Source organism: Colletotrichum costaricense, assembly GCF_030867565.1.
Source record: "Colletotrichum costaricense strain IMI 309622 chromosome Unknown Scaffold_7.1, whole genome shotgun sequence".
NCBI classification, from domain to species: domain Eukaryota; kingdom Fungi; phylum Ascomycota; class Sordariomycetes; order Glomerellales; family Glomerellaceae; genus Colletotrichum; species Colletotrichum costaricense.
In genome coordinates this window covers 2045249-2071796 of record NW_026848236.1, presented here as the reverse complement: position 1 = coordinate 2071796, position 26548 = coordinate 2045249, and the positions used below count along the sequence as shown (strand labels likewise).

Below are 26548 nucleotides of genomic sequence, written 5' to 3'. Positions count from 1 at the left end.
TGTTTTACGTCTGTTTGGTTTTGATTTATGCGTAATGCGGAGTTTGATGGGGGCGAAGTCTTCCACAGAGGGAGAAAAGTTTCACGAATGGGAAGACATCCCTTGGTCACGAGTGTTAATAGAGGAGGACTAGCAATGGGGGATGTACTAATGGTTCATCATGAACGACTGAAATGCCTGGAGGGAGTTTAGTTGGGGGATGATGTAGGTGTCGTGTTTGCATGAGGTTGTGCGTAATAGAAGTAGTCTCTTACACGAGCCAGAATTTCTTTGAACCAGGACAGTTTACTTGACATCGGAACTCGATAATGTGCATCTACTCGTTGGGGCAAAAAGGGAATGACTGATACAGCACAAACTGCAACGGGATCTTTTTTTCGATTGACTGAAATCAAATAATATGAAGTATGAAATAATAGTAACCCAAGAGGTATCGTCGTGCACTCTGCCAAAATGAAAAAAACAACACAAGCCATTCTTTTAGCCTTCCCTTCCCTGCCCGTCCGTCCCGTTCTGTCCCCTCTCCCGATGTGCCAGAACAAAATGAGAATATTTCGTAAACGTCGTAATCTTGGGTTTGTTCTTGTTTGTTTGGTATCCCCGTTTCCCTTGAAACCAATGTACTTAATCGTCCCATATAATGTACTGTCCCACAACCCGTTCTCCGGGACCTCCATCCGTTCCATTACATCTATATCACACCCATCTTTTCCCTTCGTATATTACTCTTTCTCTCTTCTCTTTCACACACAGGCATGGTATCCATCGCCAGGGCAAGCTCCTTTACCGCAAGTTGGAGGCTTGATCGGGCAAGAAAGTTCCCATGCTGAGATCGCTGTGCGTGGCCGCCGTCTGCCCGCCGAGCGACGCACCGCCAGCGTCGCTCCCGGGCGTAAACAGCCTAACGGACTTGCCCTTGGGCCGAGCCACCAGCACCTGGGCAGGACACACAACAATCTCGTCGTCATTGTTACCGCCGTCGTCGCCCTTCTTGACGACGAGCGGGAACAAGACGATACGCACAACGGCGCTCTGGGCCTCGAGAGCCTCGTTGGTAGCAGACTTGTCGGCGCTGCGCTCGTTCATGAGCGCCGCGTTGAACGTGACGGTCTCGGCGAGCTCGCCGTCGGCGTCGTACTCTGGTTGCAGCGGCGGGAGCATCATGTACTCGGCGCGCTGGGTGCGCATCTCGATGGAGAGGTCGACGGCCTCCCGCATCACACGGCGCAGCTGTGATTGAATCTGGTCCTCCAGGTTGGAAGGGGGAGGGAGGACCCTGGACAGCGTTTGGAAGATGGCTTGGACGACGGCCTCGGTGTCGAGGTCGCGCTGGTGCTTGAAGCTGGGGCGCTTAGAGAGCAGCGTCAGGGTGACGGCACGCCATTGTCGGACGGCCGGAGGAGGGCCGACCTCGGTAAGTAGCTTTTCCAGCGACTTGAGCTTTTGTCGCTGCTCGCGGTCCATGCCAAAGAGGTAGCGAGTGAACACAAACTCCCAAATCATGTTCATCGTCATGGACATGAACACATCTCGGCGCCTGACACGGTCGCCGAGGTAAGTGTCCACATCGGTGCCATCGAGGATGGCGTTGTCGAGACGGTCAATGACCTTTTCGTCATTGATCTCGTTTGTCTTGCGGCAGGCGCGCATGTCAGAGAACTTCGAGAAGCGCAGAACCCACTGCTGTACGTGAGAGCAGAGCTGCTGACATCTGTGGTCAAAGTGGTCGACATCCTTGACATTGAGGAAGTCGCTGTCAGCGCCCTTGGATGCCAGGATCTGGCGCTGCATCTGTCGGATCTTGTCCTTGGCCGCATCGAGCTCAGAGCGTAGGCGGCCAATCTCGGCATCCTTTTGGAGCAGTGACTCCTGGAAGTGGTTATGCTCGGTGCGCGCTTGCTCTAATTGCCTGGAGGCATCAGAGTGCTGGGTCTCCAATGACCGGTAACGCTCATTGTGTTGGGCAGCAAGCTGGGTATTGGCGCTGTTCAAGCCCTCGTTGACCTCTGTCAATCGGGCAACCTCCTTTTGTAGAAACTCAAGTGATTGCTTGAGGACGTCGATTTCGGCATCGCGCTCTGCCAGAATACCAGAGGCTCTGTTGCTGTTGTGGGTATCGGTCTGAGATCGGGCGTCTGTGAGCATGCGGTTCTCCGCCATCAATTGTTCGACGCGGGACTCGAGCTCGAGGACTTGCATGCTCTGGCGACGTCGCATGCTGTGTGGACGGGTAGGCGATCGGGGAGAGCCGATGCGGCCTTCACCGAATCCATCCTACGATTGAAGGTCAGTCAAAGTTCGTCGTGACGGTGGCTAGCGATGCTGTCACAGGCGCTTCCAGCTAAAAACAAACACCACCTGGGAATCGCAGGCGGTGAGGCAATAAAGCAGATAGAGAGAAATAATTGAATAAAAAATGTGCGTGACTTACGAAGACGTCGGCCATGTCCTTGGTACGGACACGACCTTCGTTGGCGACGGGGGTGTTTGAGGAGCTGGTCGGGTCCTTGGGGTCCTTGTTGAGGTCAAGCTGACTTCGTTGGCTGATGGATCGCAAGTCTCCGCTTACACGCCTGTCGACCCGGCGAAGAGGCGGGGTGGCGGTGCCTGACCGTTGGATGCCTGGGCTCTCAGGCCGGAACTTGAGCGGTTCTGGCGTTAGCGCCCCAGTGGCCCGCCGGTGCCGTGACAGGCTGCTGTTGGACATGGACCTGCGCGCTATAGGCTCTGTAGGTGCTGGAGACTGGAGCCGTGCGACCCTGTCGGAAACGCTGCGATTACCCGGTGGCGGAGTGCTGCGTGGTGACGAGACTGTGCTGCTGATTGCTGCACCAGCCAAGGCAGCCGACGCCAGGTCCTGGTACTTGTTTCTTCGCATCTCAAGCTCTGGGCTGATGCCCCGTTTGTGCTTCTGCGGCTCTGGAGTCAACTCCCTTCCTGCAGGCTCTCGCAATACGGGTGTTCTGGAAAGTGGGTGATCGCGAGCCTCTCCTTCGATCAGTGAGGTCTTCTCCGGCGACTTGACTCTCTCCAGATCTCTAGATCGTCGTCTTTCGCTTTTGTGAAACCTCAACTCTGGAGTCCGTTGTCCATCGCGGCCTGGTGATCTTTGTTCCTGCCAATCCCGAAGATGAACTCCGCTGTCTCGTTGCTCCTCATTATCGAAACCTCCCCTTCTGAGAGGGTGAGGCGAGCTGGGTACAAAGCCGCTGTCTCGTGTTGGGTCAGGTGAGCCTGTGGTTGTGCGAGAAGCAGGCCTGTACAGCAATCGAGGTTCGATATCGCTTCCATCGTGACCCTCCTCCTGAACGGGCGGCAAGATGCTCGGCACCGGACTCCGGAAACCGCCCATCTCAAAGGTCCGCTCAGGGCTGTTTGGTGAACGTCCAACGAATAGATCGCGACGGGCCTCAGCCTCGAACCCACGATCGACTGCTTCATCCATATCGCTAACCATGGTGTTTGTCATGGGAGACCTGGTACCCCGGTTCAGTGAGCGTTGTTGTGTCGTGATGTTGGCAGGCTCGCTCGCTTGCTCCGTTCCGATTTCTCTGCCAAGAATCGGGCTCTCAATGTTGTTGTCTTGAGCCTTCTCCTTGAGCGGTGCTGTGAGACTCAGAACATCCTTAGCCTGTTCCTCCTCCTGTGACCTTCCTTTTGATACGTCCTCTACCAAGCCTTGAGATACTGGAGACGCGTTGGGCTCTTGTTCATAGACAATAGTCTCCTGTGCTTCAATGGGGACGCCCTCCTGTTGCTGAAGCGAGGGACCGAAAACGTCGTCCGCCATCATGCTTGTTCTAGTTGACTGCTCAGGTAGCTGGTCATCGGCCGTATTCTCGCCGCCGCCCCAAAAGTCTTCCACCTCTTTGCTTGCAATCTCGCTGACATGTTTCCTATCGGCACCTTCCCAGAGAGAAGGATCATCAAACACGTCCTCCTCTTGTGCTGCGCGCTTGTCCTCATACTTCGACTTCTTCCCCTTCTTCTTCTTACCGCTGCTCGATTTGCTAGCAAGGACTGCCGCACCGGCAGCCATTGCTGCTGCCCCGACTGCGGCGCCGATGCCTGATGACTCGGATGCCTTCTTCTCTGGTGTGATTGGCTGGACAGATTCATCCGGCTTGTGGTCATACTTGTGCTCCATGTACGAAGCGGCGATGTCAAGGGATGCAGCCGGCTCTGGTTCCCGAAGAGGCTCATCTTTTCCCGCGCTGTGCCCAGGAATATTTTTTCCAAGGGGTGTATCAGCTTCCGGGGTAGGGAGCTCATCCTCAATCTTGCTGATGCCCGCTGCTGGTGTCTCGCGGTCATCAAAGTACGCAGCAGCAACATCTCTAGAGCTGACAATCGGCTCGGGGAGGAGAGTGTCGGACAACTCTCTCGTCTTCATCTTCTTGCGTTTGTTTGACTGATCGAAGGGCAGTTCATGAACGACGTTGCTGGTCTCCTGTGCGGGAGTGAGATCGATGTCTACTGACTTATTCGAAGTAGGAGACGTGGTATTGACACCAACAGGCTCGGGGACTATGCCTGCAGGTGATTCGAGGGCTGATGCGGTTTCTGGAGGCGGTGGCGCTGAAGGGCTTCGAGTGATTTCGCGAGGTGCACTGTCGAAATACTCAACCGTGTCTTTCGTATCTTCAGTTCGGCTAGGTCCAGGCACAATCGTTTCTTGTTCCGGCTGTAAGTTGGCGCTGATGGGAGAGCGATCCAGTGAAATTGACTGCTTCTTGCTCTTTTTGTTCTTCTTCGACTTCTTGGTGGCGGGAATGTCCCATTCATCATCACCAGCAGCGACAGGTTCAGTCATTAATTCTGGTTCGAGCATAGCCGCTGTCTGATGGCCTGGGTCTTCCAGTGAAATAGAGCCCTTCGCAACATCCGTCTCAGCAGCGGTGACCGGGAGGTTCTTTGACGTCTCCAGTGCGGCGAAGCCGCCTTGAGGTAAGACTGGGGCGCTGGCCTGCTCCTCAACGATCGTTTCTGGCTCATCCGCAAAGGAAAGTCTCTTGGCCTTCTTCTTGTCCTTCTTAGACTTCTTGGAGACGAACTCCTCCGCAATGGGTTCTTGCGGTGCAAGGTCAATGACTTCGGGCTCCTGAACGATCCCCCGAGAGATGTCCTCAGGCCCTAGCTCGGCGAAGGTGGCTTGCTCAGAAGCTTCGGTGGTCTCGAGGATGGGCGAGGCCGGCTCCTCAAACTGCACCTGGCTGGCGCGCTTTTTCTTGTCTTTCTTAGACTTCTTGACGACAAAGGTCTCTTCAGGTTCCTCCGTGAGGGCACTTTCACGGACATCTGGTGCGCTCGTTGCCTCTACGGGGCGCTTATCGTCCTGTTCAGACACATCCATTGGAGCGCTAGGCAAGACTTCATCCACCTGGTCAGCTGAGATCGTCTCGTCACCGACAACCTGCTGCGGCGTAGATTCAGTAGCCAACGTGTCTTCGGAGATTGTCTGAAATTGGTTGAGATCTTCTCGGCGTTCAGATGTCATGGCGTCCATTGTTTGGGGGCCAGCTGAGGCGTCAAGAGTGGGGAGGGGTTGAGGCACTGAAGTGGATTCGAGGGATCTGTCTGTTGCGAGATCATCCCTCGTGAAGGCCGACTTGTCGCTCGAAGCATGGTCCTCGTGTCTCGAGATATCTTCCGCTAGAAGAGGCTGTTGATCGAAAGCTCGCTCAGTTTCTTGCTGCTCCGTCGACTCAAGCTTAGGTGTTGCCGTGCCAGAAGCCAGGGGCGACTCGGGTTCGACGTCGTCGAATGCCAGGCTCTGTCGCTTCTTCTTTTTCTTGTCCTTTTTGCTCTTCTTCGCAGGCATGAAATCGTCAAGATCAGCAGGAGCTGCGGCCTCTGGCTCGGCCACGACGTTGGAACTTTCGACTGAACGGACTTGATCAGAAGCACCCTCCGGCAAATTCTCAACTGCGATGGGAGCGATGGATTCTTGCTCAGTCGAAGGGGCAGTATCAAACTGGCCGTCCAGTCCTTTTGGCTTGGATTCAAGGTCCAGAGTGGTCGTTGGCACGTCGGACTCTGCAACCTGTCTTGGCTGAGCATCCTGGGAGTGGGCAGTTGCGGGCTCAGTCTCCGGAATCACTGAGGCTGACCCCTCAGCAGGCAGGGCCGTTCCCTCCACAGGCTCGACGGCCGAGCTCTCCAAGATGGATCCTGCGGTGATTGGCTTTTCGATGGGATCGGTGGCAGTGTTTTCCAAGGTGGCTACTTGCTCCTCGGCAATTGGAGTAGGGGTTTCAAGCTCGGTCAATGTAGACTTCTTCTTCTTCTTCTTGTCTTTCTTAGACTTGTTGACTGTGAACTCTGAAGGCTCCTCGGCAGCCGCTGTCTCTTCGGCAGTCTTCTCGGGCTCAAGCTCGATTGATTTCACAGAAGTTGATGGCTCAGGCTGGTTCTCGGCCAAGAGTGCAGGAGAAGGTTGTTGTATGTCTGCCGCCAGCTGTTCTTGTGAGACATCCTGCGATGGCGAAGGCTGTGCTACCTCTGGAGCTGATGCTTGTGTAGAGTCAGCCTCAAGTGACGCTTCCACTGAGGCCTTATCAAGCGGGACATCTGAGGCCATCTTGCTATCGGAGGTCAGGGGCGTGTCGGTAGTCATAGCATCATCAATATATGCTACTTCCTTTTCGTTGTCTTCAACGGTGGTCTCCATCGGTGTCTCGGTTCCAGATGCAAGATCGAAATCCTGCTCGACCATGGACTTCTTCTTTTTCTTCTTGTCCTTAGATTTCTTGACGGGCGCGTTCTCGGGCCATTCTTCCTCAACTGGTGCGTCGATTGGAAGTTGGGAGTCCTTAGCGATGGAATCTTGATCGATGACAGTCTTCGGTTCAGCCGAGGGGAAGTTGGCATCTGTAGGAAACTTGACTGGCTCGACAGAGATATCGGGCGACTGTATTTGATGCCTCTCAGCTTCGAGTGCATCAGCTGGAGTGGCAGCTCCCGATGTGACCTCAATGTCGTCCTGAGTCTTGCCCTTCTTCTTTTTCTTGTCCTTCTTTGACTTCTTCTGGAAGTCTGGAAATTCGTCGTCGATGTTTGGAATCTCGGCAGAAGTCTCAACAGGGGTCTCGACGGGGGCCACAGCGGGAATCTCAGCGGAATAATCTCCAACTAGGGCTGAAGTAGCATCTGTATCAATGGTCGGCAACTCGGCATTGGCCACGTGCACCTCCTTGGCCTCATTGGTAACAGAAGGGGGCTCGCTTTCCACCTTCGCCGTCTCTCTGACGTCTACAGTGACGGCATCTACCTGGGGTTCCGAGATGTCCACCGAAGTTTCTTTGGTCGATTCGGTTGAGTCAGGTGCAGGAACATCGGTGCTAGCGGCAGCCGGTGCTTCTTGAACATCAGGAGTAGATACATCAAGGTGGTCTGAAGGCTCCAAGACGGTGGGTGTTGTCGTTCCAGAGGGGCGATCCGAGTCGTCCTGAAGCTTGCCCTTCTTCTTCTTTTTCTTATCCTTCTTAGACAGCTTCGGGGAGAAATCATCCTCCACAGATTTAGAAGACTCCTCGGCGGCAGCAGCAACATCGGCATCTAGGAGAGGCTTGTCTGTTGCCATCGTTTCGGTGGCCTCTTTGGCAGGCTCCTCGATAGGTGCTTTGGGGCTCTCGAGATGCATCGACTGATCGGCAGACTGGTCGATTGTGGCACTTGGCATTGACGAAGAAGGCTCCTCTACTGCGGCAAGTATGTCCTCGGTGGATAGAGTAGGATCGCTCAGCGGAGGCTCCGGGACGCTCTCAGCAATAGCCTCGATAGAAGGCTCTGCGACAGGTTCGCTTGATTGGGCGGCAATACCAGGCGAAGGGCCAGATCCAGGCTCAAGGATTTCCAAGGCCTTGCCCTTCTTCTTCTTGTCTTTCTTCGTCTTCTTCTCGATCATCGGGAAGTCGTCATCGACATTGACATCCGGAATTGCGGAAGTATCGATCTGGCTCTCAGGCTTTTCTGACGCCTCCTTCACCTCAAGAAGCTCAGGACTAGCATCCCTAGGAGCATCCTCAGACGTCGCGGCAGTCTCTACTTCAGGTGCGGGTGGCTGCTCGGATGAGATGTCTGCCTCGTCGTCTGCAGCCTTGTCGTGTTGGATATCCTTGACTTCAGCTGCGATAACCCCGGCGGCGGCTGCAGCAGTAGCAGCTGCTGCCATTTCGGCCATCTTCTTCTTCTTCTGTTTCTTGTTCATGCCCTTGAAAGGGTCCTCCTCGACGATGGGTGATGCCGGCTCGGACTTGTCGATGGGCTTCTCTTCGGCAGCTGCCTCTGCAGGAGTCTCTTCGACGATCTTGCTCTCAGCTGCCACCTCCTCGGGCTTCTCTACAGGGACTTGTGGAGCTTTTGTAGTGGCAAGCTCTGAAACTGCAGTGGCTGCAGCCAACTCTGCAGCAGCGGCCATCTCAGCCATCTTCTTCTTTTTCTGCTTCTTGTTCATGCCCTTGAAGGGGTCCTCCTCGACCTGAGCCTCGACCTGGGGCACCTCTGGAACGGGGGCATCTTCAACAGCCTTCTCGTCGGTAGGTTTGTCGGCAAGAGTCGACTCCTCGGCAGTCGGGGCTTCAGCAGGAGTCTCTTCAAGAGCGACATCTGCAGGTATCTTATCGGCAACCTTGTCCTCACCAACCATCTGCTCAACTGCCTTCTCTTCGGCCTCAGCAGCAGCCATTGCAGCCAATTTCTTCTCCTTTTCCTTTTTGCTCAGGCCAGCGAAAGGGTCCTCTTCGACTTGAGGCTGCTCGAGCTCCGGTTCGGGCACGAACTTCGACTCAGCTGCAGTCTCCTTGGCAGCAGACTCCTCAACAAAAGGCTCCTCGTCGACGAGCTTGGCTGGAGCAGGCTCAGAAGGTACTTGTTGGGCCTCAGAAACAGCCTCACCAGCGGCAGCAGCTTCGGCAGCCTTGGCGGCGGCAGCTATCTCGGCCATCTTCTTCTTCTTTTGTTTCTTGTTCATACCCTTGAAAGGGTCTTCGTCTGCCTTGGCTGGCTCTGATACTGCCTCTGACACAAGTTCTGGTTCCGCCGCGCGTTCGGGCTCCACGGCGGACTGCTCCTTGGTCGGCGTCTCGATCGTAGTCTTGTCAGAAGTCATCTCTTCGACAGGCGTCTTGTCCTCGGTGGAAGTTTCCAGTCCGGACGCGTCGTCTGTGGAATGTGTCTCGATGGGGATCTCATCGGCAGACTTCTCATCGGAAGACTTCTCAACGGCAGGCTCCTTCCCAGTAAGCTCCTCCTCGGTGGAGGTTTTCTCAGCGACCAAGTCCTCTGTGGGGTGCGACTCGACAAGCTTCTCAGCGGCAGCTTCGTCTTCCGTGGGCTTCTCGACCTCGACAGCTTCGACAGTGGCAGCAGCCTCGGCGGCTTCAGCGGCCGCCTTCATCTCGGCCATCTTCTTCTTCTTTTGCTTCTTATTCATACCCTTGAATGGATCCTCTTCAGACTTCATCAACTCCGGCGTAACCTCTGGCACACTCTTGACTTCATCTGCAGTTTGCGGTTCTGGCGCAGAAGGTTCCTCGGCAGCGGTTTCCTCAGTAGGCCGCGCCTCTGGTGGGGTCTCAAGAGTAGCAGGCGTGGAGTCGGCGGTTTGTTCCTCGGCGGCAGGCGTGGGTTCCTGAGCAACGGCCAGGGCGGCAGCGGCAGCGGCCATCTCTGCTTTCTTCTTCTTCTTCTGTTTGTTGCTCATGCCTTTGAAGGGATCCTCCTCGACCTTAGGCTGCTCCGATTCCAGAGGCGCCGTCTCTTCGATACCCTTCTCTTGCTCAGGCTCTACTTTGACAGGTTCTTCCTCTTGCTGCTCGGGAAGCTCAGTCGTGACGATGGGCTCTTCCGCGGGTTCCTTCGGTCGGGCGATCGCCTCGTCACCAGGAACGACGGCTTCTTCGCGAGCTTCCTCCACCTGCGATGCGGGTATCGATTCCGGCGTGCTTTCTGCCTCTGGAGCAGGAGAGTCCTCCAGAATATCTTGCGCGTTGTCCTTCTTGCTCTTCTTCTTGTCCTTCTTCGATTTCTTCGAGGTGGTGAGCTCTTCCTCCACAGTAGTCGGCGTTTGGTTCTCAGGGATCGGATCCTCCGATACAACGGCTGGTGACTCGGTGTTCGCCGCTGCCTCTGGTGGAGTAGCCACCTCCTCCACGGCTTGGGGGTTTGGCTCCTCTGCGGCCGGCGTGACGGCAGGCATTGTTAGTGGCTCAGAATTCTGCGGTGCTTCTAATAGGTCAATCTCCTTTGCCACGAGCTGCGCTTCCGGCGTGGCTGGCGTCTCATCTTGGGTGTCGGAAGCAAGACTCTTCTTCTTCTTCTTATCCTTCTTGGACTTCTTGGTGACAGCTGGGAACTCTTCCTCTGCAAGTGGAGTGGTGTTATCTGCAGGTGTCTCGAGCGTTGCTGGAGAAGGATCAGTCTGGCCGGAAGGCTCTGATGGCAGTTCCTGCTTGACTTCGGATACTCCAGCCATAGGGGCAGAGGAGGCTCCTGCTTCCAGGTTGGTAGGCTGCAAAGTTGCTGGTGAGTCCTGGGTCGGTGGTTCTTCCTCAGACTTCGAAGTCGAGAGGTCCTGAGCATCGGCCTTTAGCGGGCCTTTGGACTCTGGCTCTGATGAAGCTTGCACATCTTCAGATGGCAGTTGTGCTGCGTCGCCAAGCAAAGGGGCGTTGTCAGGTGAAGCAGAGGAAGATTCCTCTAGCGGAGTCTCCAGCTGAGGGAGTTCCTGGCTATCGTCCAATGAAAGACTTTGCTGCTTCTTCTTCTTTTTCTTGTCCTTCTTGCTCTTCTTCGTCGGCTCAAAGTCATTGATGTCGGCCTCTGCTGGTTCGGCCGGCAGCTCATCATTTGTAGTTGGCTGTGGTGAACTTTGAACTTCGTCTGATGTGCTTTCCGCCGGGGCCCGAACCTCTTCACTTTGCTTGGGCTCTGCGCTCTCCAGGGTGTCCGCAGACTCCTCTGTTGACTTGTGGTCGCCAGCATCATCACCCTTGGAGGCTTGGTCTACTGAAGACTGTAAAGGCGCTTCAGGCTCGGCGGGAATCTCGCGCGTTTCAGGCGCAGGCGAAGGCTCAGTGCTCTGCTCTTCCACTGCAGCAGATGCCTGAGCTGCAGCCTTTTTCTTTTTGTCTTTTTTACTCTTCTTGCCAGCTGGTTGAATTGCCCATTCATCCTCGCCAGCCTCGATTGCTTCTCTTACGGCGGTTGCTTCCGGGGCGTCCGTGACATTCGGCCCCGCCTGCTCCGGTGCTTGGACTGATTCGTCAACGGCCCTGACAGCCGGGGCTCCATCTTCCACAATCGGTGACTTGAGATTTTGGACATCATCCTGAGGGATTGGTTCAGATGTTGCAGCCTTGGTCTTCTTCTTGCTGCTCTTCTTTTCCTTCTTGGACATCTTGCTCGAGCTTGAGGGCTCAGAACCAACGTCGTCTTCCTGACCGACTTGTGTTTCGGTCTGTTCGGGGTCGTGAGTGGTACTCGGGTCCCCTGTTGGTTCAAGGCCGGGAAGAGTCTCCGAAAGCGGCTCTATTTGCGGCTCCGGCAAGATCGGTTGACCCAAAGATTCCGATAGATCTGACTGACCCGGGAATCCAACATTGGCGGCGAGAGAATCGAATTCGTCTCTCTGGTCCTTCTTTTCTTCTTCCTTCTTTTCGACGTCTGAAATTTTGTCTAGTTGTTGAACGTCTTGCAGAAGGGTCTCGGTCTCGGCAGTAGAGTCAGTAATCCCCGCGTCAGATTTTTTGCCAACCTCCAATGATGTCTGACTGGGTACCTGTCCCTCCTCTGTGCCCTGTCCTAGAGGTTGGGGGATCGCCGTGTTTGTGTCTTGGTTCGCCAAGGCTGTGACCGGGGGTTGAAGTGGGTCTCCAGCCTCCAGAAGCTCCAGGGCCGAGTCGGTGAGGGCCGGTCCCACGGCTTGGGCATCCGCTATCCGCCTGTTTTGCGTGTTCTCCAGTGATTTGTCGTCAATCGGCTCCACACCCGCATGCAGGCCGGGGTCCTGGCTGCCGACCTCTCCCGTTTGAGCGTTGGATCCCGCTGATGGTTCGTCAATGGTGTCAGGGCGGCCCGCAGCTTCGGGGTCCGATGTTGCACCAGCCTGGGCCCTAGCCACCTGCTCCGCGTCTACCTCGTGCTCCCGCTCTAATGTCTCACCGCCCTTCTCGTTGGCCACTTCAGTGCCGCCTTCACTGGAAAAGGCAGGCGTTGAAGGCTCGCGGGTCAGAGAATCCATTGGCTCGCCTGCAACTCCCCGCGTGCTTGTGTTCAGCCCAGGAGATGACGGAACATCATCGCTGGGGGTCGCGGTTGTGTCTTGCAGTGTGGGCAGGGCCTCCTCACTGGGCTCGCCTGCAGGGTGCATCTGTGCTTGGCCATCAGAGTCGAGATCCTTCTCCGCCACAACTGTGGCTGTTTGTTGGTCGACATCCTCGTCTAAACCTTGCGAGGTCGGAACATCGCCTGGACTGCCTGCTTCGGGCAACTCCCCTGCCCTTGACGCATCCTGAGCCGGGCTTGGCTCGACAGTGGAAGATACCTCAGATATGGAGTCGCGTTCGATGTTGCTTGTCGTCTCCAAGCCACTGTCGCCTTCATGAGGCATTTCAGGCTTAGGTTCAACAAAGGTCGAGAAAGACTCCAGTTCAGGTGCCCAGGTCACGGATTTCCTCTTCTTCTTGCCCGCAGTTGTAGCAGTCGGCCACTCAGCCTCTGTCGGCGTGTCTGCTTGCGGGAAGGGGATTTCGTCACTGCTAGGCTCTCCCGATGGAGAGGTCAAATAAGCGGACTGTTCTCTTGTATTCGCTACATCTGCCGAGTTTTCGAGGGTACTCTCCGGGTCCAGGGTGGAAGACTTCTTGCCCTTCTTCTTCTTCTTTCCCTTTTTGGTAACAGTTGGTCCTGGGTCTGCCTCCTCTGAAATCTTGCTGTCCGTAGCGAATTCTCCGCTCGCGGTGGGTTCTTGCGATGATTGCTCCATCTCCCCAATCTTGTCTGAAATGGTCGTGTTCGAGTTTTCAACGTCTGTGACCGTCTTGTCTGTGATTGACTCGTCCGTAACCGTCTCGTCCTTAGTATCCTTCTTGTCCGAATCCTTGGTAGCGTCCTCGACGGCCGGCTCCAATGTTATGGCGGCAGCGACGGCTGCTGCGGCGGCTGCAGCAGCCTTCTTGGCCTTCTTCTTGCTCTTCTTCGATGATGCTGCTTCGGGTTCAATTGGAGACTCCGGACCACGATCCTGCTGGTCCTCGGCGAAGGTTTCTTGCGGTTTGGACTCAAGCGAGTCAACTTGGCTGTCAACAAGTGTCGGCTCCTGGGAAGCATTCTCGAAAACCTCGTCTGGGCTAATGGGAGTCGCAGGCCCTTGCGGAGGTGTGAGGAAAGCCTCATCCTGGCTTTCGGTCATTGTTGGCGTTTGAGGTTCCACTTGAGTTGCCTCCTCTACAGCGAAATCTGTCGGCTTGATATCAATTTCCTGCGATTGGTCGGCTTTCTGCGCGTCAGTCGCAGAGGACTTCTCATCGATCGTTGCATTGGATGAAGCACCCTTTGCGGGTTCGGCAGGGAGCTCTTCGTTGATGCTTGGCACCTGGACATTATCTTCGGGTGCTTTCTTGTCCTTCTTCTTCTGTTTCTTCGACTTTTTAAGTGACTTAGAAGTCTCCTCGGTCGGAGCAGAATCTTGCTGTTGCTCAGTAGAAGGCGAAGAAGGTGTAGGGGCCTCGAGAGTGTCCGCCGTGACTGGGGCCGTCTGAAAGTTGGTGTCTTCTGGGTGATGTGCGTCCACAGGAATGGCTTCAGAAGCGTCGGTATCGGTGACGGTTTTCTGGCTGGACGGGTCTTCAGCCAGTGCGTCTGTAGTCGAGACATTCGATACGGGCGCTTCTGCCGCCGCTGTCGAAGTCTCAACCTCCGGGGTCTCAACAACCGGAGTCTCAACGACCGGAGTCTCAGCAGCCGGAGTCTCGATAGAAGTCTCAACGGCAGGAGTCTCAACAGCAGGGGTCTCAACGGCAGGAGTCTCGACGGAAGGAGTCTCGACAGAGGGAGTATCAATGGCAGAAGCTTTAGCAAAGTACTCGGGAGCAGGGCTCTCGATTCCCCAAGCATCGAACGCCGGGGTGTCGATGACGGGACCTTCGCCAATAAGGGCATCGGTAGCAGCAGGCTCATTGAGGGGAGCCTTGTTGGTAGGAGCTTCAGTGGTAGGAGTCTGAACGCCTGGGGAATGGAGGGGAGTCGACTCAGACGACATCACGTCATCCAGCTGCGACAGCGAAGCACCCTTGCCCTTCTTCTTCTTTTTCTTTTTCTTGCCAGATGCCTCAGGCTGAATGGGCTCAGCCGGTGGCGGCTCCGTGAGACTAGGCTCAGAAGTTGCCATCGCGTTGTCAACAATGGCTGGCACATTGTCAGAAGTTTCAGGGGCAAGAACGGAGGCTTTCTCGGTAATATCCTCCGGAAGGGGGATTGCAGCTGCATCCTTCTCAGTCGGAGCTGGTTCAGATACATCGGTCTTCTCGGCAGCGTATTCGGGAAGAGGCACTCCTGCAACATCCACTTCGGCAACAGTTTGTCGGGGGATCTGCTCAACGAACTCGGTATCATCCTCAGGTAGAGGAATGGTGGTAGCATCTGGTTCAGTATCGGGTAAGACGGACGTCTCCTCCAATGCTTTTGCGACGGGCGCTTCGACTATTGCGTTCTCGACAGCAGGTTCTGCGGAGACAGCTAGAGAAGTGTCGTTATCGGTCGGTACCAAGTCCACTTCCGCAGCAGAAGGTTGTATGCTTGCATCTGTTTGGGTGGAAGAAGGCTTTGCTTCAGGTTCGTTCAAAGCTTCGGCGGTCTGGTCCTTCTTGGACTTCTTCAGCTTCTTCTTCTGCTTCTTGGACAAGGAAGTAGACTCGGCTTCAGCTGGGACCTCTGCCTCAAGCGGTTCAACCGGGGTGTCATCGATGATTTGATCAGCGGCCGGTGGCTGCGAAACCTCGTCGCTCTTTGAAGCAGAAGTGTCTTCTTGGCCAAAGACTGAAGGTTGCTGTTGCCATGGGTCCTCGTCTAGCTGCCAGGGGTCGTCTTCAAGCGTGGCCGGGCTGTCTTCTGGTGCTAGAGGTACAGGCTGAGTCTCGTCAACAGCCGCCACGTCGGTGTCGGCAGGCTTGACGTCTTGGTCAACAGTTGCAACCTGCTGCTCAGCCAAGCTGTCAGATGGGCCGAGTGACTTGTCGTTAGATTCGGAGAGGGGCGGCAGTGATTCCGATGGTGTTTCGAGCTTTTCTTGGGGGCCGCGGATATCGAGTCGCTGGTCAGGGAGGCTTTGCTGGATTTCAGCGGACTTGGCTTCTGGCGCCTCAGGGGCGGACTCTTGTTGCAAGGATGTAACATCATTAGTGGTGCCAAGCGACCTTGCTTCGATGTCCAATGTAGGAGTGTCTTGTTGAGAAGAAACAGTTGAGGGCTCGAGGGCTGAAGTAGATAGAAGAGTTTCGTTTGTCGCATCCAAAGATTTCTTGCTCTTCTTCTTCTTTTTACCCTTCTTAGTGTCAGGAACCAGAGGTGAAGCAGGCAAGTCAGTCTCGACTTCCTCCTTGGAATTGTTGACATCAGGCAATGGTTCTTGGACCGCATCTAGGGCGGGGGCGGGAACCGGCTCCTCCGTGACGGGAAGTGCCGGTAGCTGTTCAGCTTCATCCGTGTCCTTGGCCTCCTGAACATTGACAGAGGGTGCCAGAGAAGGCTCGGGAAGGACTTCTGACGCTTTGAGAGTCTCGCTGGCTTGACCAGCGCTAGCTTGAGCGGCAGCCTCAGCAGCAGCAGCCATCTCAGCCAGTTTCTTCTTCCTCTGCTTCTTGCTCAAACCTGCAAGCGGATCTTCCTCTGCCTTGAGCTGCTCCGGCTCTGTTTCAGGCTTCTTCTCCTCGACGTCTGCGAGAGAAGTGGTTGCAGGCTGCTCAAGCTCAATGGCCTCCTTAGCTTGAGAGATGCTGGTTTCAGGAGTAGCAGTTGCTTCGACGACTAGATTGCTCTCTTCGATGGGTTGCGTCGGTGATGCGGCGGTAGGCTGTTCGACTTCCACTTCTCTGCTGACCTCAGCGGGTTCAGCAGCATCAGCGGCCGCCTTCATCTCGGCCTTCTTCTTTTTCTTCTGTTTATTGCTGAGGCCGGCGAAGGGGTCCACATCATCCATCGGCTTCTCTTCGACCACGGGTTTCTCCTCGACCTCGAGCTGCTCCTCAGGTTTGGGCCGTCCAGCCTCCAATTCAAGTGATTCGTTGACATGCTCGTCAGGAATTGGAACGGCGGCGGCGGCAACTTCGGAGGCGGCATTAGTGGCAACAGCCTCTGCGGCCTCTGCGGCCGCCTTCATCTTGGCCATCTTCTTTTTCTTCTGTTTGTTGCTGAGGCCAGCAAAGGGATCCACCTCCTCCATCGGCTCCTCCTCGATCGCTGACTTCTCCACGGTCACTGGTTTCTCCTCGACCACTGGTTTGTACTCGACCTTGGGTCGCTCTTCGGTCTTCGGATGTTCAGCCTCCAATTCTAGTGATTCGTCCACATGCTCAGGAAGTGGAACAGTGGCGGCGTCAACAGCAGTAGCCTCGGCTGCTTCGGTGGCGGCAATAGCGGCGGCCGCCTTCATCTCGGCTTTCTTTTTCTTCTTCTGCTTGTTGCTCAAGCCAGCAAAGGGGTCCACCTCAACCTCGGGCTGCTCTTCAGGTTTGGCTTGTCCGAATTCGGGGTCAAGCAGCTCCTTGACATGCTCTTGCTTTTCTTCGGGCTTGGCCTCTTCAACCTCTGGTTCAAGCAAGTCGTCGACATGCTCAGGTAGTGGAATGGCAGCAGCGAGCTCGGCATCAGGAGACTCCTTCTCCTTTGGGGCATCGACTGGCTTGAGAGACGTCTCCGGTTTGAGCGACTCGTTGGCATGCTCAAGAGGCGGAACTGCGGCGGCGGCGACGGCTGCAGCCTCAGCGGCTTCGGCTGCAGCCTTCATCTCAGCCTTCTTTTTCTTCTTCTGCTTGTTACTCAGGCCAGCAAAGGTGTCCACGTCGACCTCAGTCTGCTGTCCGGGCTGAGCCTGCTCAACCTCCGGTTCGAGCGACTCAGCGACATTCTCAGGTAGTGGAACAGCAATGGCAAGCTCGACATCGGAAGACTCCTTCTCCTTGGGGGCATTGTCTGGTCCAAGAGATTCTCTAGTCTCGGGAGAGGTCTCTGGGACAGGTTTCGAGATCTCAGGAAGAGGAACACTTGCAGCTGTTTCCGCTTCCGTGGTGGTCTTCGTTGCCTTCTCAGCATCAATTGGCGGCTCCGAGACGGCTTCCGGAAGGGGACTTGAGAAGACGAGGGGTTCCTTGGCTTCAGAAGAGTCAGCATCGTTGGTTACACTAGCGGCAGCCGCGGCCGCGGCAGTAGCAGCTGCCATTGCTGCCATCTTCTTTTTTTTCTGCTTCTTGCTCAAGCCAGCAAAGAGATCCTCTTCACTTTTGGGCACCTCCTCGATATTGACTTGCTCCTCGACCTTGGCCGGTTCTTCAGGCACCTCCTTGATATTCGACTGAGACATGTCTTCAACCTTCTCAGAGAGCGGTTCAGCTGAAGCTTGCTCGATCTCGCGGATCTCCGCAGCATGTTCAAGGATTGGCAAAGAAGTCGGCAGGGCCTTCGCGTCGAGAGCGGTGTCAGGCTGGTGCTCGATAGAGGCCAAGGAGTCAAGAGGAGCATCAAAAGCTTCGTCTGAGGCATCAGGGAGAGGGATAGCCGCCGCTTGTTCAATAGCGGGTAGGAAAGTGGACGGTGCCTTTGTTTCGATAGCAATCTCCGGCTTGGGCGTGGGCTGAACGTCAGCTAGGGACTCCAGGGGAGCTTCGAACACCTCATCCGAGACCTCGGGTAGCGGGATACCCGCGGCTCGCTCGGCTTCAGTTGTCTCCGCGGTCTGTTCAAACACAGGCGCGAGGGCGGGCTGCGGCGTTGTGTCTGCTTCGGAGGCAGCTTTGCTGTTCTGCTCAGTCGGCTCGGCAGATCGTTCAAGCTCCTGCATCTCGGCCTGAGCCTGCTCCCAAGCCTTCTTGATCTTGAGTTGCTTTTTTCTCTCCTTCTTGGAGAGCTTCTTGTCAGACGCGTCGTCCTCGAGCAAAGGCTCAGATGTAACGGTTTTGGGAGCGACATCTTCGACCAGAGCACTGCGATCCACAGGTACGTCCTCCGCGACGGATTTGCCGGCGTGATGCCTGCCATCAAGCACAGCTGGAAGGTCCTCGACTGCATGGGGTGCCTGAACAGTGGGCTCCACAGGCGGAGTATCTTGAGTTGAAAGCAGCGGGTCATCGGCGCGATCAATTGAGGGACCAAAATCGGCTGAGAGAAGCGCATGCTCGTCGGCAGACGCAGCAGGAAGCGGTGGCAAAACATCCAAATTAATCTCATCGTTCGAGGAGACAGCGACTGAGGGAATCTCGGCCAAGTGCCCCACAGATCTGTCGACTGGCGCAACGTCAATAGTGTTGCTAGTTGAGGCGTGAACTGGCTCCTCGGTTGGCATGGCGCGAGTCTGATCGATTGATGGCAAGAAGTCCTTGTCGGTGGAGTCAATTGCGAGGTGCTCCGCTGACACCAACGCTTCTTCGACATCTGGCGTAAGAGCAGAAGAAGTAGGCCCATCAGAAGGGAGGGCAATGCCATCGACTGACGCGCCCTTGCCCTTCTTCTTCTTTTTCTTGTCTTTCTTGGACATCCTGCCTTCGATTACGGGTAATTCCGCTGGTTCGGGAGCATCCAAAGTCTTTCCGTCTCGACCAATCTCTGTAGACTTGTCGTGAGACTTGAGACGGTCTACGAGATACGCAGCTCCCAGACCAGCCGCGGCACCTCCCAGTAGAGCGCCAATAGCATCATCGCGGGAGTGGCCGTCATGGTCAATCTCGGTCAAATTGGCGGCAACATCGCGCGATCGGTTCAGTGTAGGGCTTGATGGTGTGTCTGGTGTGTCACGATCCATTAGATTTTTGATGATTGATGGGGGCGTCATGTGTAGGAGATACGAACTTCTTTCTTTGGACGTCGTCTCGACTTGTTCCGGTTCGGGCATCTCAGTTGCGTGTGTCACGGGGCTGTCGGGTAGAGCAGGTAACTGCCCTGACTTGAACTCCGGAATGTTCGAACGGTGAGTAGGACTGGCAATGGCCGTTGCCGGGGATGTCATAGGGCTAGCAGGAAGTGCGGGCAGCTTCTCTAGCTCATGCTCTGACAAGTCCAACCCCCTGGCGGTATCTGCAGACGGGGGAAGGCCAGGTGATGCCGCATCAAACATGGCACCGGCATGCTGGACTGCGTGCTCTGCCTTCGGAGTGGTTTCCTGCGAGCTGAAACGGCGCGTTGTTTGTTCAGGATAGCGCGACATATCCGTGTCAAGACGAAGGTCAGGCTCAAAGGGCGATGCCTGAAGCTGATGGAAGTAATTCACATCCTCATCACGCAGGGTGAATTCTGGTGCAGGAGATTCCCGCGATGACGGCTCGCTTGGAGGCAGCTCTGGGAAATCAATGGGTGGCTCCATTGACTGAGCTGCGGATTCCTGACGAGCCTGTTCAAGCAGGTAGAGGGGCTTGATCTCGCGACTGTTCTCCCACGAGATGGGCCTCGAGGGGCGCCTGGACAGGGAAGCGGGATGAGGAGGGGTGATGTGTGTGGTCTCGGGGAACGTCGGCACCGCTGGCGAGGTGACAGGCGAGACTCCGAAGGTACCTGGAGACGAAGGTGTCGACCTCTGCCCCAGTCGCAGCTTGAAGGGTACGGCTGTCTGACTTGGGCTTCTGGTCGGTGTCTCCATGTTGCTACGCTTGCGGGCGTGTGTCTTTGGCGTCTTGGTCTCGTGCTGACGCCTCCGCTCCTCCGGTGGCGTCTCCGGCCGGCTGTCGGGCAGGGCAGGAAGTTCATCCAAGTCTGTCTGGGTGGGAGAGCCAGGAGTGCTGGGCGGCATTGGGCTGGGTGGCAGGGGGAGGAAATCTCCGTACTGAGGGTCGATGGCAGGTCTAATAGTCCGCGGCACGATCTCAGGGTCGACGATGTCTAGGTCTCGCGGGGGACTGGCGGATCTCTCGCGATCTTGAAGAGCATCTGACGACTCTTCCAACTGCGGTTCGGTGGCGTTGGAGCGGGACATCATGGAGCCCAAAGCTGCCACGGCGCTCGCCAAGCCGGCACCCGCGCCAAGGGTGCCGGCATTATCTAAAAAAGACGACTTCTCGTCCTTGCTGGAAACATCCTTGCTGCTTCTGTTTCCAAACAGGTTGTTAAAGAAGCCGCTACTGCGTTTCTCATCTTCCTTGGGACTCTTCTTGTCGTCTCGGCTGCGTCTCTTACGTTCGGAGCTTTCCGACACCACCGACCTGGCATCGTCGTCGTAGCGAGTTCCATTCGAGTGTCGGTCAGACTTCTCACGACGAGACGAACGGTCAGAGGTTACGGAAGCTGCGTCTCGATCGTCCTCACGGCGACTCTTGGAACGACGTTCTGACTTTTCGCTCCGTGTGGCGGGATCGGACACAACTGAACTAGCATCCCTATCATCGAAGCGACTGCTGCGGGACCGGCGATCGGATTTTTCACGCCGGCTTGAGGGGTCAGAGACCACCGAACTGGTGTCTGCGTCCTCGTATCGGCTGCTCCGGGATCGACGATCTGACTTGTCGCGGCGGCTCGCAGGATCAGAGACAACTGAGCTCACGTCGCGGTCGTCAATCCGGCTACTCTTGGAACGGCGCTCGGACTTGTCTCGCCTGCTCGATGGGTCAGATACTACAGAGCTCACATCTCGCTCTTCGAACTTGGAACGGTCCCGCTGAGACTTGGCCGGGAGGTCGTCCCAGTCTTCAAGATCGTCGCGAGTGCTGCTTCGTTCGACGGTTGGGGTCGCGGTGTAATCGCTCTGTTTGTCGACGTCTGTCCATTCGTCTGAGCTCTGCTTGGATTTCTTGGACTTCTTCTTCTTCGCATGCTCATCCCATGCGTCGTCGCCGGCCTCTTGGGGTTCGGTAGAGCGGTATGAATCCCTCTCGGGCAATTTCTCGCGGGACGTGCTCGGGTCCTTGTAAGAAGATGGCTCTTGAGTTTCTGGCTCATCATCGTCATATGTGACAATGATTTCAGATCTCGAGCCACGACTCTTCTTCTTTTTGTCCTTCTTTCTTGTTTTCGCCGATGTGGAGGCTTCAGGGTCTGTTAGGGCAGCTTCGGACTCCACCGTTCTAGAGACGGGAGTCTCGTCATGAGGGTGTGTTGTCAGAGAAGAAGTGGGCAAATCCCAGGTGGGTGCGTCTTGAAATCCACGAGTCTTCGGGCCAAGCGCCACAACGGTTTCCGGACTTTGAGGGGTATCGTAATAGCTGCTTGGCCTCTCATAAGAAGGGCCTGTCTCTGCGTAGGGAGCAGGTTGGTCTCGGTAAGCCGTTGTAGGCTCGCCATAGTAACTGTGAGGTCTAGCGTAGGCGGGCATTGCTTGCGAGTATGGAGCGTGTGCAGGGTGTGGTGCAGCTTCGGCGACATCGTGGTAACTGTGAGGTCTGGCGTATGCATGATCCATCGGAGCAAATGGATTAGGCTCAGGTCGTGATGTGGCTTCGGGAACGTCATCATAGCCGTGTGGTCTTTCGTAGACAGGGGCCGGTGCAGACGAAGGAGCAGGTTCGGGCTGTGATCTTGGTTCGGGGGCACCATACGTCTCTTCAGGTAGCACGTTGTCGAGACTTTGCCTTTTTGATGCCTTTTGCTTGCGCTTCTCCTTCTTGCTCAGCTTCCTCGACGGTTCAGTCTCTTCAACTGGCGGCTCCTGCTCGATGAATGGCACCTCCTTAGCCTTGCCCTTGTCACGACGTTCTTTTTCACGAGGAGAATCGGTCGCGTGGCCGTTGTGCATTTCCTTCTCTGTGACTGGTGTTTCTGGCACCTCGCCAATGACAAAGCCGCGGTCGCCTGCAGTGGGCCCATCATGGGTATGATCGGGACCATAGATGCCCAGGTCGGTGACAGTCTCGGCAAACGGCTGCTGGTAAACGGCCGGCTCACTTTGTCCTGGTGGGCTGTCGCGACGCATGTAGGTGGGGTTGTCGATGACAATGTTGGGATCAAACCCAGTGTCTTGAAGACCAGCCGCCAACACAGAGGCAAATTCTAGATCATCTGCAAAGGCGCCAGGCATCCTAGACGTCTGAGGGCTAGAAGGCTTGGGGCCTGGGGCGGGAGGCAAGTCTGCGTCATCTTCGAACGACGTGGTGAGCTTAGATGGGGCAGCTTCGATTATGGGTGATATAGGCTCGACGCTGCGGGACTTTGGTGACTCCGGGGGACTGTGTCGCTCCCTTTCCTCTTCGGGCTTGCTCTCGAAAGGATCGCGCATCTTGGGGGCTTCAGAGGCTTCAGAGACTGCAGCCGCTGCAGCTCCACCGGCAACGCCCGCAGCAATGATGCCCCACGGTGAACTCTTGCCCAGTTTCTTTTTCTTCTTCTTAGACTTACTAGAGGTGCTGGACAGCTCCTTGATTGGAGGCTCTGGGCTCTCGATCTGGAAGCTCTTGGTCTCATTCTCGCCCCAAGTGACTGACTTGGCTGTGGGCGTTGTCGGCCTTTCCACAACCTCGCCTCTGGGTCCAAAAACGATTTCTGTGGCAGGCGCGGTCGCAGAAGAAGGTGGCTCAGCTGAAGTAACGGATCGTGGTTGAACAGGCTCTTGACTTCTACTGGAGGGTTGTTCCTGCGCTTGCTTCTCAGGGGCGGGCGTGTGGCGCGGGGTAACAACGGGTGTGGGTAAGACGAGGTTCAGCAGAGGTCGCTCACGCTCAGCAGAAGGGTCGCGAGACTGGAAGATTGGCTGTGCGCCAGGATCGAGTTGACGGTGAGGCAGACGGAAGCGAGAAAGCTCGTCGGGGATGATGACATGATCAATGCGAACATCGGCGTTGGGGGCGTCGTACGGGCTCTTGTCGTGAGGATGATCCATCTCGGGCGGTGTTACGATGGTAACGATGTCAGGGCCCTCATCGTGGTCTTGCCACTTGCCGACAACAGACTCATCATGAGGAGACGCACTGCGCGAGCGGATCTCGTCCTTGGCGATCTTGCGGGCGATGACAGTCTCACGGTAGTACCGATCGGCCTCTTCCTGTATGGCGTCCTTGGTAGTTCGGGATCTGTCGCGAGAGCCATCCTCGGTCACATGATCGTTGCGATGCTTGCGTGATCTCTCCTCTTCGACGGCGATGGCAGAAGCAATGGCGGCCGCGGCTATAGGCACGGTAGCGTGCTTGGCCTCATCGTAGATGGACTTTGCAGCATGCTGTTCCTCCTGAAGAGAATCTCTCCGGCGGCGCGGCTCAGGGGTCCGGGAACGGTCTCGTGCTCCTTGCTGATACTGCTCCAGACGCTTCTCGAGTTCAAAGGAGTCTTTGCGGCTCATTCGGGATTCGGAGTAGTCGGGCTTCCTCGGCGGAGAATCGTCAAAGTTGGGTTCGCGGTCGACGGTCACGACCTGGGGAGTCAGTGGCCTCTTCGGAGTGGCGTACTTTGGCGTTTGGAACGCATCATCAGCGACCTGGAACTGGAAAGGGTCAATAGGGGCTTGTGCATTGGGGGCCTCGGGATGCTCCACCCCATGTTTCTCTCGGGGCGCCTCAGTCGGCTTCTCTACCCGCTTCACATCCCGGCGTTCATCCACGACCACCACCGGCTTACGGTCATCCCTGCGAGGTTCCTTTGGTTCCTCACGTGGCCGGTGGTCATCTTTTGGGTCGTACTCAACTCGAATCTCGTCACCCTGGGGCAGCTTGTACACCTCCGGGCGAGGGTCAGTCTCGACGTCGGGCTTCTTCAAGGCCTCATAGGCGGGATCAGAACAGCCAGCCCGACGCTTGTCTCGGTCGTCGATGATCTCAACGTTGTTGCGTCTATGGGGCCGGCGGGGGTCGTTCTGATCACGAGGATCGCGGTCTTCCAGCTCAATTGGTACTGGGCGTTCGGGCTCTTCCTCTATACGACGGCTTTGCCAAGAATCTCGGAAGTCATTCCGATGATGGTCCCGTACCTCACTTCGACGGTCATCTCGTCGTTCCATGTACTCGCCCGAGTCCCTACGTTTAGCAGCCATGGTCACACCCATAGCCGCAGCGGCAATGCTTACGCCAGCGATGGCATTCTCAGCAGCGCTTCTTCCCTTGGGCGGCTGGCGGGGTTGCTTAGAGTTCCGGCGCTCCTCCTCCTCGAATCTTTCTGCATCGTACACCTTGGACGGGAGAGGGACAATGGGAATAGGCTGCTGGATGGGGACTGGGTCGGGCCGGGCACGCTGAGGGACATCCTGGCGGGATGAGGTTACAGAGCTACGGTCGTAGTCAAACTTGTCCGGGTCTGAGGTCGGCACGGGGTATATACGCTGCATCGGTTGTTTCCCAGTCTTGGGCGATTCGACCTGCGCTACCGTCTCTTCGTGGTGGCGCCGGGAAGAGCCAGCGGACCGGGGGTCTTCTTCGCCAAAGCCGCATGGGCTTTTTACGGCGCCGCGAAGAGAGTTTACGGGACCGAAGAGGCGTGGGTCCACAATGGTACTCCTCCGCGAGGGTGGCTTGATCTGCTCCGGAGGCTCGTTTGAAATTCTTGCCGACTTGGACGGCTTGATGGAGGAGCCATACGCCAGGCCGTTGTCGGAATCATCCGTAGTAGTAGACTCATCTTCAGACGCCGATTCCCAGTCATCGTCCGAGGAGGAAGCGTTTTCATTAGGTTTAGAAGTGCCAGATCCTCTGGTCTTGGTGTCGCTCTTACTCTTACTACGGAAATGGCTGAAGGCGGCGGCTGCGGCTGCGGCACCAGCCGCGGTACCGGCCAGCTGGGACGCCCGTGACTTGGAAGCAGACTTGAGGTCATGCTCATTCTGCCTGCGCGCAATGTCTTGCAGTTGGCGTCCAATCTCGAGAATTTCTTCGTCGGTCTTATCACGAGGCATCGGGGGCCGCGGTTGTTGTTGGTGGGCGTCAGTCGGTTCAGCGCGGTACAACGAGGGACTCGCGTATCCCTGTGGCCTGGGGCTCGTAAGCTGACTCTTGTCGCGGTCAATGTAGCCGCGACCGTAAGCCATGTCAGAATTGACGGACGAAGAGGAGGAATTGCCAAAGGAGAGAATGCGGGCCTTCTGCTTCTTCCTCCTGCGACGTTTGCGCTGCTCCGAGGGGGCTCTGAAGAAAGTATTAAAGATGCCGCCAAACTTAGGGCTCTTTGCTGAGATGTTGAGCATGGAGGAGGAGGTGGAGGAGGACGAGGAAGAACTGGAGCCGCCTCGCGGGCGCATCCTCTCGGACTGATGGTTTCCTTGGTATGGCTGGGGTTGGGCATGTCGTTCGGGTTCGCCATAGCCTAGAGGCTGAACGAAGGCCTCGGAAGGGGGATACTGTTGTTGCGGCTGGTGGTGTTGGTGATGTTGGTACTGGTCGGGTTGGGGGTATCGTTGGGGCTCGCCATATCTCTGAGAATCGGGATATCTCTCAGAAGGGGCGGCATATCTCTCGGTTTCGGGGTATCTCTGAGATTCGGTATAGGATTGGGGGTATTGCGATTGCGACGGCGAATAGACGGACGGCAAAGGCTGCTGCTGTGTTGGGGCCCGAGATGAAGGACCAGGAATACTCGATACGACGCTCTCGTCGGCAGCGCTGGCGAGTTGCTCGCGAGAATCACGGCGGTCTCTTCTTCGCCGCCGAGAGCTCTCTGGGCTCCGGCGACGCGGATCTCGCATCATGGTCGCGAAGGCGTATCGAAAGCTGTCGTGCGCATCTGTCGCTCTTTCGTGGTTCGGGGGCGATTTGATGATGGAAATGTTCGACGGCGTGGGGTGTCGAATTGTGTGGTGGTGTGGTGAATTAAAGATGAGGCTCTGTGCTTTGAAGTGCGCAGACAATAATCTGGCGATGTTATTGTTTTGTTTTTTGAGGAATAAGCGACTGGACGAAGCGGGACAGGCCGTGAAGCTATATCCCGGGGGTGTTCCCCCAAAAAACTGACTGAGCGGGGGGGGTGGTGGGAAGCCTTCAAAGTGTGGAAGGGGGGGAGAGACTTCCTTCCATGGGAGGCAAGGAGGGAAAGGGTGGCTGGGGATTTGGGAACACTCACGCACAATCTGGGACGACGATGGGCGCTGGGAAAGGGGACTGGGAGCTAGGCCCTTCCTGGTTCAGAGAGGCAGCTGGCAGCGCAGCACACCTTACGGATGCTGCGTAGGGAGGGAGTACATGGGGGAAGCTGGGCTCACCTCAGATGGCGGCGGGGTCGCCCAGCGGTCGCGGTCCACTAAGACGAGGTGAACAGGGTGAGGCGAGCTGCCTGTGAAATTGGCAATTGCTGCAATTGGGACGAAAAGGAACTCGACGGGCAGCAGCTACGGCCATCCCTGTAGCTTCCCTGGTCCGTTGTTTCCACCTCAGCTCCCATGGTCCAAGTGTCCGACCGGCCACCGCGGCACCCTGTCGAAATTGCCCGCGCTTACGTATGGATGCCT

At 56.3% G+C, this 26548-nt stretch overlaps 1 protein-coding gene across 1 annotated transcript; it reads right to left on the bottom strand.

Annotated features, from left to right (window-relative positions):
- Positions 1-783: 783 nt before the first annotated feature.
- Positions 784-26383, bottom strand: CCOS01_07856 (uncharacterized protein; the record flags this gene model as incomplete). Its single annotated transcript, XM_060456019.1, has 4 exons — positions 784-2274; positions 2432-13835; positions 14085-25955; positions 26259-26383. Coding segments are annotated over 4 exons (24891 nt in total), but the record flags the coding sequence as incomplete, so codon positions are not given.
- Between the last annotated feature and the right edge of the window lie 165 nt (positions 26384-26548).